Source organism: Hippocampus guttulatus, chromosome 18 (assembly GCF_054856545.1).
Source record: "Hippocampus guttulatus isolate MCC_2025c chromosome 18, RoL_Hgut_1.0, whole genome shotgun sequence".
Classification (NCBI taxonomy): domain Eukaryota; kingdom Metazoa; phylum Chordata; class Actinopteri; order Syngnathiformes; family Syngnathidae; genus Hippocampus; species Hippocampus guttulatus.
Genome location: NC_141278.1, coordinates 10,460,388 through 10,472,765, shown reverse-complemented (window position 1 = coordinate 10,472,765; position 12,378 = coordinate 10,460,388). Strand labels below are relative to the sequence as shown.

The following is a 12,378-nucleotide window of genomic DNA, read 5'->3' as shown; positions in this document are numbered from 1 at the left end:
TTTGGGGGGGGGGGTTGTAAAGCAACCCCTGTTTCAGCGTCATGTGGTCTTTCAGGATTCCGTGTCATGTCTCAGCATTTCATGTCATGTTTCCATGTTTCATGCCATGTTTCAGCATTCCATCATATCTTCAGATCCTTGCCGTATTTCACGAATCCGTGTCATCTTTCAGCATTCTCTGCCGTCATTTGAGCCATCAGGATTCTATGCGGATTCAGCATTTCCTGCCACGTTTCCTCATGTGTCGTTTCAACATTTGACATCGTCTTCCAGCGTTCCGTGTCATGATTCAGCTCGCGTACGTAGAGTAAGGGCACTCGCTGTCCCTGTTGGACATGATGACTTTTGGTGTCCCCTTGGACATTGTTTGTGGTGGCGGCGGGGTTGAAGATTGGACGCCAGCTCGCGGCCGTTGATCTTGTCTCGGCTGCTGACTTGATCGGGCGCTATCGGAGCGGAGGTCCGAGTTGACGTGTGAGTGGGCGCGCTCCAAGTAGAGCGTGGCAACAGATGGACTTGGGATGACTCGTGATGATGACTTGCGAGGATTACGCCAAGAAAAGCGTCCGGCTTTGTGGCGCGACCTGCCACACCGCTTGGGACGGACGGCAGTGATGGAAAAAAAGATCCTCGTGCTGGTGAGTGATACAACGCATTTTGAAGAAAATGTATCATGACATGTTTCAGTATTCCATCTCATGTTTAAGTCTTTTGTGTCATGTTTGTGAAGAGCGTGAACATGTTGCATTATTTCATCCTGTCACCGTTTTAACTGTTTTCCATGTCGTGTTTCAGTATTCCATATTGTTTGAAAGCTCTGTCATGTTTCAGCATTCCATATTGTTGTTTCAACGGTCAGTCATATTTTAGCATTCTGTTTGCGCATTCCATGCATTTCAGTTTATCCTGTCATATTTCAGCATTTCATGTTCATGTTTCAAGGGCATCATTCCATATCACGTTGCAGTGTTCCACTTGGCTGTTTCAACATTTCACTCCATGTTTCAGAATTCTATGTTTTTGTTGTTGAAGCATCACAGGTCATGTTTTGGCATTCCGTGCCATTTTATTGCTCGTTGTGTATGTACACTTTATGCCCTGACATTGGATGGCAACCAGTCCATTGCTTGTCGAACTGTGCTGTTGTTTTTATTCATCGATGCTAGCTGGTAACTAGCTAGCGATGTTTGCGATAGGAATCACATTCTATGCCCTCAATTTCAGCATTTCATGAGTTTCAGCATTCTATATCATGATGTTTTTGTATGTTATGCTGTGTTTCAGGATTTTGTCTCATCTTCCAGCATACTGTTTGTGATATTTCAGCATTTCAAAATGTTTCTATGCCTCAGAAATTAAGATCGTATTGTCACATTTTATGCCATTGTTCCATCATTTCATGCTGTGTTTCAGCAGTCCAGGCATCTATGTGGCATTGCAATTGTGATTCTGTTTTGTGCTAGACTAGCTTTGCTAACCATGTGTGTTTCATGGGCTCATCAGATTGAGGTGGTCCAGACCAAGACAAAGAAAAACAGTACCGGAATCCGATCCAGACGAGCCGTTGAGATTAAGGCGGATTAGAATCCCAGGGGCGACTTTTTGACTTGACCAAGCAAGTACAGAGCAGCCGGTCCCATTCATCAGGTGAGCCATCCGAGCAGTTAAACAAATCCTGTCATCTCAGAGGCCACATCAATAATGACGGCCTATGATGTGCATTCTACAAGGGGAATTCAGATGTCGTTTACTGTCGGCATAAAAAGCAGGATTGAAGAGGATTTGATGTCCAATAATCGTCATCAAAAACTAGAATGAGCTGAAATTCTTCTCATCCTGCTTTCAAATTCAGTGTCAAACCATATAGTGTTCCACCCTGTCGAAGGTGGATTACACGGCAAATCAACGCGAGGCAGAACAAAATCAATTGTACTCAAAATAATCCATGGGCAAGCGGGACCACAAACCAACAGTTGAAGGTGGTTTACTGTAACCTTTTTGAGACTTTTTGGTGAGCTCTTCTTCACGGGAAATGTGTGCTTTGTCTTGATAAAGGTTGTGAAACAGCCATGTAGCCTGAACCTTCCTCCAGCGAGTCGGTGACGTGTGGGAATGTGACGTTCGCATATCCGGATCTGCCATCCACTCGTTCTCAATTTCCCGAATCTCCTTCTCTGGATTTGCTGTCTCTGGCCTCTCTCGCTGCGCCCGCCATGCCGCCGCATCTCTGAGCCTCGGCCCCGGCCGGGAATAGGGAGTGGCGCCGTCGGCCATGTTGGAAAAGATGTCCCGCCAGCAGCGGTCCCTGCTGTCGTTGGCGTTGACCTCGCTAGCCCTCAGCTTGTCCGTGTCGGCCTTCTGCACGTCGTACTGGTGCGAGGGGACCCACAAGGTGGTCAAGCCACTCTGCCTGTCGCCCGTCAAGATGAAGAACTGCGGCCAGAACAACAGCCAGCCCTACACCACAGGTCCGAATGCCACTTAGATCGAAAATACCCCAATTTGCCTCAAAATGGACCGATCCGCTGCTGAGCTCTGCTTGACCCAGGGGTTTGTTTTGTACAAAACAAGTTGTGTGCCTTGAGAAGCTTTGGAACGCCTGCCTTTGGAGCGAAAGATGCAAATAAGTGCTGCTTTGGCATATACCAAAGTTGTTTTATCGAACAGTGGACTGGCACGGATTCCCATAATCCCTGAAAGCTTTGTTGCTAATCCCCCAACTCTTGCGGATTGTGTCAGGCTTATCTGTTTTCCCAAGCATGTGCTATACAATGTTCCACATGTGTGCAGTCCACATCTGCAGCGTTCCCCACCTTAGGAGTGATGGGATTAAGAGTTTCTAGATGAAGGGCGAGGAAACCAACCAGCACTCAAACCTTCTTTAAACCTTTACGTTACAATACTAGGTGGCTACTTGTGAGCATGAGATGTCTAGGCTCCGACCAGGCTTGGAAAAACCTCGGCCCATTCTGTAATCTGGCCCACCGAGTGCCTACGTGATCACCAGTCCCTTCAAATTGGTTTATTAAAATATAGGCGATTTTTACTGTTGCCCTCATTCAGTAAATTCTAGTTGATTTTAAAGAATCGTACCTATCCAGAGAATGTGTCCCTTTGAGAACCAACCTTTGCTCAGAAATGAATGTAGGCCCCTTTGGAGTATTTGGGGTTCTTGGAACATCACGGACCTTAACTTTGTTAAGTGTTGCCTCCCCTCCCTCACCCAGAGGCCCCGACGCCGGACCCCAGGAACCCACCGTCCAACGTGACGCTGACGCCGCTGCAGAGGGAGCAGCTGGCAATCCTCAGGAGGAAGCAGCTGGCCAACGCCGTCCACTACATCTGGGAGACGGGCGAGGACAAGTACATGCTGCGCTACTTCCATACTGGATTCTGGCTGTCCTGCGAGAAGCACAACGAAGGTGAGCGGCGTGGCGGCAAACAACTCTGTCGTCGAGACTCTCATCCGTGTCTCTAGGTACTCCTGCATGCATGAAGGTTAGCCGGGTCGCCGGGGAGTTGAAGTAAATTCAATTCACGATTTAAAAAAAAAAAATGGATGGACCTATTTTGATGCACGTTATTGTTCCAGGTGAGGACCAGGAGGAAAAGTGTCGCAGCTTCATCGAGCTGACGCCAGGAGAGACTCAAGGTCAGTGGCGACGTCCTGCCTCGCAGCACCTCACCTGGTTCCCCGCCACCGTGTTTACGGTCGCGTGCGTCTTTGCCCGCAGGTGTCCTGTGGCTGTCGGTCATCAGTGAATTCATGTACATCGGTCTGCTGGCCATGGGCTTCCTGCTCATGTGGCTGGAGGCCATCTGCTTGTGCGCCAAGAGGGAGATGAACGCTCTCAAGATCAACGCCTTCGCCGCCATGTGCACCGTGTTGTCAGGTGGGCCCCAACGAACACACCCGCCTCCACATTTTGCGTTCGTCTCCACCGGCACCCACTTCATTCACCGAGCCACGCCACTGAACTGGATGCAGCTGGACGATAGCCACCAAGCTGCTGTTCTTATCAGTACATTTTTTGAGGCATCACCTCTACTGGCACCTTAATTGTTGTGTTCGCATAAAACGGTCATTAAATAATTTGACATTGTGACATGAGATGATGAAGAGTAGAATGCCAGCATTCTGATTCCGGTCTCATGACTGTCACAGTGATAATTTTACAGTTTGAGCCCTGCGAGTCCCAGGGACTTGCTGATCAGAAAAGTATGAGTCCCATTATGCATTTACAGCAGAGGTGTCAAACATACGGCCCGCGGGCCAGAACCGGCTCCCAAGGAGATTCGATCCGGCCCACGGGATCATTTAAAAGTGAAAACAAATGCATTAAAGAGAATGAATATTTTAAATAAACTGCAATTCGTGGATTTGATCACAGTAGAAGACAACATTGTTTTGATCGGGGAAGAAAACAGCAGTCTCAGTCTGTCACCGAGATGGACCCAACGCAACAAATGATATGAAAGCGCCAATCAATGCTTCTTGAGACCAAAACAAAGGAAAGAGATGATATTTTGCTGATTCATAGCACAGTGTGGTATAATGTTAATGATTCGGCCCACTTGACATCTACCGAGTCCGTATGTGGCCCACAATGTGAAATGAGTTTGACACCCCTGATTTAGAGAGTCCCAAGTTTCGAAAATGGTCTACTTATTCATTTGCATAGGATAATAACACAAACAACAACAATATACATTGATAATAGGTTTATTTCTTATCAACAAATGCTGCAAAAATTTAAATAATTCAGGCATACTAGATTTGCTGAGAAATAGGTTCTTATTTCATCCCATGGTTCAGTCTTTGAGTTCATCAATTCTCCTCTCTTTACTCTGCTTCCAATGATGCAAGGCTTTCTCAAAGTCAGCTTATCGCAAAAAACTATCCAACTTGAGCTGCTTTCTCTGTGATATCTCCGCAAGAAACTTTCGCAATGCTTGTTTTAACGTTGTATAACTTGTCAATCGTCTGCCGATCTCGCCAATCTTGCCTCGCGAGAACAGAAATCTCGTCACGCGAGATCAAAACAACAATGGCGGCGATTGTCAAACTGCGATCGTTCCTGGAAAAAAAGATCTACTGTAGGTTTTTTTTTTGTTTGTTTTGACTGAGAAATTTCCTTGTGTCCCAGAAATGCACATTATTTCGAACTGTACGTCCCGCGGGAAAATTATACATCTAGGACGACAGAGGTAACGAGATGGCTGCTGTCAGTAAAACGGCCTCATTGTACGGTTATAACTTGAAATCGATACCAGAGTGCCACCTATTTTGGTCAAAACTGGACTCAAACCTGGTATCAAACGCGGCTCAAATTGCAAAAGTGGACCAATTTGCTGCTAATGTTAAACGTATCCTTTGAACTTTCCTTCTGGCAATGCTGTGTGAACATTGTCAAACGCGTCTGGCATTATTGAGTGTGAGAAAGCTTGGATGAAGGCAACGAGAGAGGTGACTTTCTCCCAAAGTGTGACTTTTTCCCCCTCCCTCGCCCTCCAACCTCTGGCGTGCAGGCATGATGGGCATGGTGGCGCATATGATGTACACCACCGTCTTCCAGATGACCGTCAGCATCGGGCCCAAAGACTGGAGGCCGCAGACGTGGGACTACGGCTGGTCCTTTGCGTATGTCCACACATGCATCACCATCATCAGAATTCATAAAGTGCTGACGATCCCCTCTCTACACCCCCCCCCCCCCCCCCCACCCACCTCCCACCAGCCTGGCCTGGCTGTCGTTCAGCTGCTGCATGGCGGCCGCCGTGGCCACGCTCAATTCCTACACCAAAACCATCATCGAGATGAAGCACCGCGCCCGGCTGCGCCTGGAGGAGGTTCGCGCCGCCGCCCGCGCCCCCTCCTATGAGGAAGTAGTCCGGGCCGGAGGGGGAGTCTACTCCGTCAACCAGCTGATCCAGCTGGGCCAGCAGGGAGCGCTCATGGACCCCCTGTGGCCACGGGGGGCGGGCCCCGCCGTGGGACCGCTGGCCTGCAGGGCCGGCGGGGCGCTCGTGGGGATGGGAGTGGCGGGGATGGGGGCCGTGGGCGTGATGGGGTCCGGGGGGTGTTCGGCCAACCCTCCGGGCAGCGTGCTGGTGATGGAGGGATGCGGCGTGGGCGTATGCGAAGACTGCGAAAGGGAGCTGGACCAGATGGACTATCTGCACCAGGACGGGGACGGCTCGCTCTGCTAGCGCCGCTTTGCTGATGCCTGCTGGTCCGGACAGGAACCGAATGTGGGGCAAAGCGAGTCGCAAGAAACACTTGACGTGAATGTTCTTCAGGACTGTACGTTAGCGTTGTGGTGAAAGAATTCATTTGGAACTTGGGCTCAGTTCGGTGGGGAGGTGACGAAGTGTGGCTGCTTCGAAACGTGTTGTTTTTTTTTTTAATCAACTGCCTCGTACCCGAGATGACAAGACATTTAAAGTGTGTGTTGAGTAAACCAAGTTGATTCCTCACTCCCACAGCAATGGTCTCCTTGGTGTTTATTTGGCATCATATGATGGCGTCGTCTTCGCGATCTAGAAGAGAAGACACTCGGGATTGCTGCTCGTCAACGCGGCCGTAGGAGGTACGATTTCTCTCTCCGGTGAGTGCCCGTTTGTCTTCTTTGTACTTGTCAGTGACATTTGCATGTTTAAGGAGGAGGGTCTCGCGCAAACCGTTGCTGGGGAAGTCTTCGTCGATGAGCGTGCGGGACTTAAGTCCGCTGACAATGAGTACAAGGGGAAAGGCGAGCAAGGTTAATCGGCCGATCTTGCTTGACCACGTTGGGAAGCGATACGCAGCGGCCAAAAACGAGACGTGAGAAAGGACTAGCGGTGACAAGTAGCTGTTTTTCCACTCCACTCTGCATCGTTTTGTGGCTTCCGAACTGAAGGCTGTTCTTTTATGTCATGCAGGTGATGTAACGGAGAACGCGTACTAGACTATAGAATAGAGTTACACTAAGCCAGGGGTCGCCAACCCAAAATGTTGAATGAGCCATATAGGACAAAAAAAAAACCCAAAAAACAAATCTGTCTGGAGCCGCAAAAAAATAAAAGCCTTCTATAAAAGTTACAATGAAGGAAACACATGCTGTATGTATGTAGGAGACTGGACTGTCTCAGAATTGTTTATTCATTCCTTTGTTGTGTGTTCACAAACGCCCCCATAGAGTTTATTTTGTATTTCCTCGCTTGATTTTTTTGTTTTGGTGCATTATTTTCGCTTTTCTTAGTGTCAGTGAAGTGATCATGAATTTCCGTTTTTCGGAGGCTGTCTTTGAACGCCTCTCGAGTCGAACGAGAAGAGAGAAGGCACGGAATCGGGCGCAGACGTGTCTGTGTTTGTCGAGACTGTTAAAAGCATAAATAAAGTGTACGTTTTAAAAAACCAACACCACAGCTCTCCTTTTTTGGGGCTGCAACATGTATCTATATCTATTTGAGCTATATTAGCCTACTGTCAAATTCTTTTTCCATCTTCAAACATTTTTTATCAAGCTCCAGGGAGCTACTAGATGTCGCTAAAGAGCCGCATGCGGCTCTGGAGCCGCGTGTTGCCGACACCCGCACTAAGTGAATTCTCTTGCTGTCTCATGAATTGGGTCGAATAACCAAATTATAGATATGATTGTAGCTACTAATGAGAAATACTGATCGCTCTAACTTCTGGTATTCTTCGTGCCAACAGTTTCCCTCCTGTGGCAGGCGTTTTGCCAGTTGGGCTCAAGAGACGTCATCCTGGCGGGTGAGTGGTTAGCGCTTCAGGTTGGGGGTTCAAAACGAGGCTCCGGCCTTCCCAAGTGGATTTTGCGTTGAATGTTTTCCCTTAAAGGGCCAGCATGCCCAAAAGCCCTCGTCGTGTAAAGTTGCGGATTGAGTCGCCATGTTTAATGAGGGCAGGAGCAAAGAATGGAGGCTTTCGACCTGAGACAGATGCTCTGCACAAGATTACACAAATAATCTGCACAAAGCGAGCGGCTGATTGACAGAGCAACAAGGTCGCGATGTGGTCTGTAATCACAAGAGAAAAGTGGGAGCATTGATGTCATGGGAGGAGGAGGAGGGTTCGGGACAACAAGGATGGCAGATGGGAACGGAAAGCAGGTCTCGCTTTGAATCACTTGAATTTTTTTCCTTGTGCGACGCAAACATCACCACAGGCCAGTGTCGAGCAACCAAGACAAGAGACACAAAGCCGTCAGATTCGGCCCTTTCAAACCCTTCAAAATATTTCTAGGCATGCTACTTGGCAATAAATGAAAATATGGGAGAAACATTGGCCACAATAGTAGGAAGAGCTTTTTCCTTTTTCCATGGATGAATAAACGAGGCACAGTATGCCGGTGCGTTTGGAGCCAGCATACGCAACGGAATATATCTCTGTCGTAAAACTCATAACAATTACTTTGTGACATATAGGCCAAAGAGAAAATATCCTCCAGAGGATGAGCTCAAAACGAGGACAGAAAAAATTGCAAACCGCTATACCTAATAATGTGGCCGCATAGGATCATTGGCGTGACCCGAACGAAAGTACGAGTGAAATCGTAGCGCTGTCATGTCGCTCGAGAAACCAACAAGGAGAGAACATTGGCTGCGGCTGAGAAGCAAAACTACACACGAAAAGAAACAGGAAGTGCCCTTTCTTCCTGTAATCATCTGATTTTTATTCTGGAAAAGACCACTTTATTCACTCAGAGACAGAGAGAGAGAGAGGGCACTATTTTAATAGGGGGAAAAAACATTTTGTCTGAAAACATACAACTTAATTCATTCCGAGGCTGTTGCAGTGATGGTGTAATGATGATGATGTCACACTTATATCGCAGCTTTTCATTGGACCAAAGCTAAGAGAGGGTGGAGTCATTGCTGCACGATGTCCGTCTTCATTTGCATTCATTTATAAATGTGTGTGTGTGTGTGTTCATACAAAATACATGTGTCTATGCATATATATGTATGACGTAACCATTTATTGCAAATTAAAGCTACGGCTGGTGGACCCCCTTGGAGGCCGGCAGCCCACTTCGAGAACCGCTGCTGCGTTTGTGGAGACAGGGAGGTTGTTACTTGGGGGGCTGGTACTGAATCAAGCGCAAGGCCTCCTCGTTGTCCAGAACCCCTTGGATGAACTCACCCTCTGCCACACGCTCTGAAACACACACACGGCACGATGTCACATCCTCGGCCCATGCAGCCCCCCCCCCCCCCCCGCCCCCCGACACCCCATTGAGGTTGCTTTTGTTTTCCCTTCACCGTTTTCTCCCTTGTCAAAGAACTTCCAGAGTTTTTCAGCCCTTTTTTCTGCTGTGTTCTCATCAGAGGGAAGTCTGGGCACCTCGTCTTTGGGAATCAGCTTATAAATGGCCTGCAACACACACACAGGCATGATCATCCAGGTACGGCTCCAAAATTTTTGCTCTACCGGGGCTAAAGGGGGGCTTGAGCGATACAATTCTAAAATAGCAAATGAAATGCTAAGGATCTACACCGATTTCTGACAGGGGTTACAGTACACGTGCACCCCTCGCCCTGGTGTCGCACCATTCCCGTCGTCGTCGTCATCATCATAACAGCCATCGAAGCACTAAAATAAGAATCCAGTGTCGCTGATGTTGTGACAGTCGGAGGCTGAAAATCTCTCAAAATGGCAGCGCTTACAATATTTTTGTCACCCGCGTAATCCGACAGCGTAGCCAGAAGCCGCCGAGCGGCTTAACAAATGATTACCAGATGTGCTCTTCAGGCAACCTCTGCCGGACGTCTTTTGTTCTGCCGTCAGATCAACTTTCATCACTCAAATTCAAGTGTGGCTAACTTGAAATAGCAAACATTCACACCTGAAACGAAAGCCAATGATCAAACACCGACTTGTCGCAATGACTTGGTGGTCCTGTGGTGCGAAAACATCAATGCGATATCGATCTCTCTCTCTCTCTCTCTCTGTCTCATTTTTTAAAGGACGGTTAGTTGATAGATGAGGTTTAAAATATATAGTAAACTTTCTCCCCCTCTCCCTCCCTTGTTTCTTTCTGACTTTCGGGTTGAGTGAACGCTGGCGCGTTTTGGCTGCCGCTGCTCAACCCGTATTGTTTTGTGTTATTTGTTATTGTAAAGTGTCCTTGGGTGTCTTGAAAGGCGCTTATAAATAAAATCTATTATTATTATTATTATTAAAATCAAAGAGTTCGCATTTACATGTATGACCTGATAATTATTTGTGAGGGATGGACTCGGCACGTGCGACCTCGGTCACACGCGGGAGGACGCCATTCAGATGGCTAGACTTTGATTGGAAGCCCCCTGGTGATTGGTTTTGAGTCCTCCTGCCTGCAAGTGTGGCTTTGGTGACGAGGACACGGCAGAGCGAGCTTTCCAGGTGACCTTAAGGAGCCTCGCTGGCTTAATGTGTTTATTGGGACCAATTCAAGTCTTAATCCTTCTCCTCATCACTTCAATCACGCTCGGAAGTTCCACACGCACGCAGATGCCATCTCCGTCCGTCCCAACACAGTCAGGCCTTCGCACCAGCTCTCGAACAACGTCCACCCCCCCCCGAGCCCTTTTGTTGTACATGAATCAGCCGTGTGCTTGGCGGTGGCAGTTCTCCCTCGCGTGCAACTTGCAGACTGTTTCCTGCTACTTTTCTGCCAGTGCGAATCCGCAAACTAGCTCCTCTCGGTTTGCCATCACGTCATTAGATTGAATAGGGCACATCAACGGGCGAAGGAACCATCTTGGTGTCAAGCAACTGTGTTGAAGTAATTGGAGGAGTTTCATTTCGAGCCAAATAGTGTTTTGCTGCCATCATGTGGCATTTACAAGCAGTTGTTTTTGGGTGGGGGGGTGTCAATCAATTGCACCTTTTCGCTACCGCCAAAACTTACCGTGCAAATTTCCTTGACTTCGGACTTGGTGATGTATCCGTTCTTGTCGACGTCAAAGAGCGAGAAGGCCCACTCAAGCTTCCTGGTGGTCTTCCCGGTGGACGTCATGTGCAGGGCAATGATGTACTCCTTGAAGTCCAGGGTGCCGTCGTCGTTCGTGTCAAAGGATCGGAAGACGTGCTGCGCGTACGTGTTGCCGTCGCTGTCCGGGAAGAACTTGCTGTAGATGGACTGGAACTCCTCCTTGGTGAGACGACCGCTGGGACACTGCCTCTTGAAGTTCTCGTACCACTGCGTGATCTCTGTCTCGGAGAATTTGGTGTGGAGCTTCAAGTCCTCCAGGATTTCCTTGGACACGGCGCTGCTCTTGGAGTTGCCCATGACTGATGATGTGGAAGGAACCTCGCTAGGTTCACCTTTTTATTGTCTAAAGAAAAAAAAAATCATCCAAATTTTCAAATGTGAAAAGGCAGTTCGGGTATAGTCGAGTCTCTAACAAGCTTTCGACAGGTCCTAAACTTAGCGGCTGAAGTCTACCTCAAGTCAAGCGATGTGATTCGAGTCCCCCCCCCCCCGACCCCCCGCACCTCTGGTTGATGATGATTGCCACCAAGGAGCAGGTTATGATCTGGGAGCCTTGCCAAAAAAAGTCAGTTAATGGAGGAGAAGATTCTGGAAGGAGCATCCGTCATTAGATTGATCAAACTTGATGTCACTGAAATGGATGAAAATTTTTCTGGCAAATTGTTTTTCCATCGTTCGGGATTTGATGTCTTACCTGTGTTGTCTGTGTGAGCAAGCAACAGATCCGTGCGGTACCGACGGGAATATTTAGTCTGGCGTCCGCCGAGGAAATCCGCCTTCACCTGCTGGGATTAGTCAATTAAACAGCGTCACCCTGAGGAGGAGCCTGCACAGGAGAGCCCACGTGAGTCCCAACACGCACGCACGCACGCGCACTGTGATGATTTTGAGTTCTTGCCGGATGAACCCCCCCCCCCCCCACACACTTCTAATTTAAAATTTCTGTTCTGCTACATGACAAAGTGGCAGTTTCAAAACGTCAACTCGACATTGTCTTTTTCCCTTTCTTTGCCTCCCACCTCACCGGTGGAGCCACCAAGTACCAAGGAGGCCTCCCCTTGGCCCTTTGCCCAACCAGCTGGGACCCTCACCAGTGCTCACCAGCCCCCCCCCCCCCCCCTCAAACTCTGCTTCTCTTTTTTTTTTTTTCCTCCACTTCTCTTTCGACTTCACCCACCACGCTCATTTGTCTCATGCGACTTAGCGTATCACACATGAACTTGAGTGAGGCCGTGTGTTTATTCGGGGATGCGGGAGGACAGTGGCAGCGGGTGTAAAATCAACATTGGCTCAAGCGAGATATGGACACTGCAACTTTTCTTTACAAGATGTGGGGATGGGTGCCCACGACTGCACGGAAAATGATAGGCACCTCTTCAGTTGCGCCTTCTTTCTCTGA

General features: G+C 48.4%; 2 protein-coding genes across 4 annotated transcripts; one reads left to right on the top strand and one right to left on the bottom strand.

Annotated features, from left to right (window-relative positions):
* The first annotated feature begins 63 nt into the window (after window positions 1-63).
* LOC147191181 (germ cell-specific gene 1-like protein) lies at window positions 64-6,485 on the top strand. The gene is made up of 8 exons (XM_086136108.1): window positions 64-638; window positions 1,504-1,647; window positions 2,056-2,468; window positions 3,228-3,422; window positions 3,593-3,652; window positions 3,735-3,893; window positions 5,530-5,641; window positions 5,739-6,485. Exons 3-8 carry the CDS (start codon window positions 2,273-2,275, stop codon window positions 6,208-6,210), a joined length of 1,194 nt encoding a protein of 397 aa, XP_085992234.1. The 5' UTR covers window positions 64-638; window positions 1,504-1,647; window positions 2,056-2,272; the 3' UTR covers window positions 6,211-6,485.
* A 2,228-nt stretch (window positions 6,486-8,713) lies between these two features.
* Window positions 8,714-11,781, bottom strand: LOC147191180 (recoverin-like). 3 transcript variants are annotated; one of them, XM_086136109.1, is made up of 5 exons: window positions 11,674-11,781; window positions 11,483-11,610; window positions 10,896-11,322; window positions 9,265-9,376; window positions 8,714-9,160 (listed from the first exon to the last, which is right to left on the bottom strand). In XM_086136109.1, exons 3-5 carry the CDS (start codon window positions 11,274-11,276, stop codon window positions 9,075-9,077), a joined length of 579 nt encoding a protein of 192 aa, XP_085992235.1. In that variant the 5' UTR covers window positions 11,277-11,322; window positions 11,483-11,610; window positions 11,674-11,781; the 3' UTR covers window positions 8,714-9,074. The 3 variants fall into 3 exon arrangements, with proteins under 3 accessions (XP_085992235.1, XP_085992237.1, XP_085992236.1); XM_086136111.1 differs by having other exon boundaries at window positions 11,483-11,531; window positions 11,674-11,774; XM_086136110.1 differs by having other exon boundaries at window positions 11,483-11,567; window positions 11,674-11,773.
* Between the last annotated feature and the right edge of the window lie 597 nt (window positions 11,782-12,378).

Excerpts from the sequence above, each read along its gene's own strand:
- LOC147191181 (XM_086136108.1), top strand. The coding sequence starts at position 2,273 with ATGTTGGAAAAGATGTCCCGCCAGCAGCGGTCCCTGCTGTCGTTGGCG. Across the intron at positions 2,469-3,227 it reads CAGCCAGCCCTACACCACAG|AGGCCCCGACGCCGGACCCC; the intron begins GTCCGAATGCCA and ends TCCCTCACCCAG. Across the intron at positions 3,653-3,734 it reads GACGCCAGGAGAGACTCAAG|GTGTCCTGTGGCTGTCGGTC; the intron begins GTCAGTGGCGAC and ends CTTTGCCCGCAG.
- LOC147191180 (XM_086136109.1), bottom strand. The coding sequence starts at position 11,276 with ATGGGCAACTCCAAGAGCAGCGCCGTGTCCAAGGAAATCCTGGAGGAC. Across the intron at positions 9,377-10,895 it reads AAGTCAAGGAAATTTGCACG|GCCATTTATAAGCTGATTCC; the intron begins GTAAGTTTTGGC and ends TGTGTGTTGCAG. Across the intron at positions 9,161-9,264 it reads CTTTGACAAGGGAGAAAACG|AGCGTGTGGCAGAGGGTGAG; the intron begins GTGAAGGGAAAA and ends TGTGTGTTTCAG.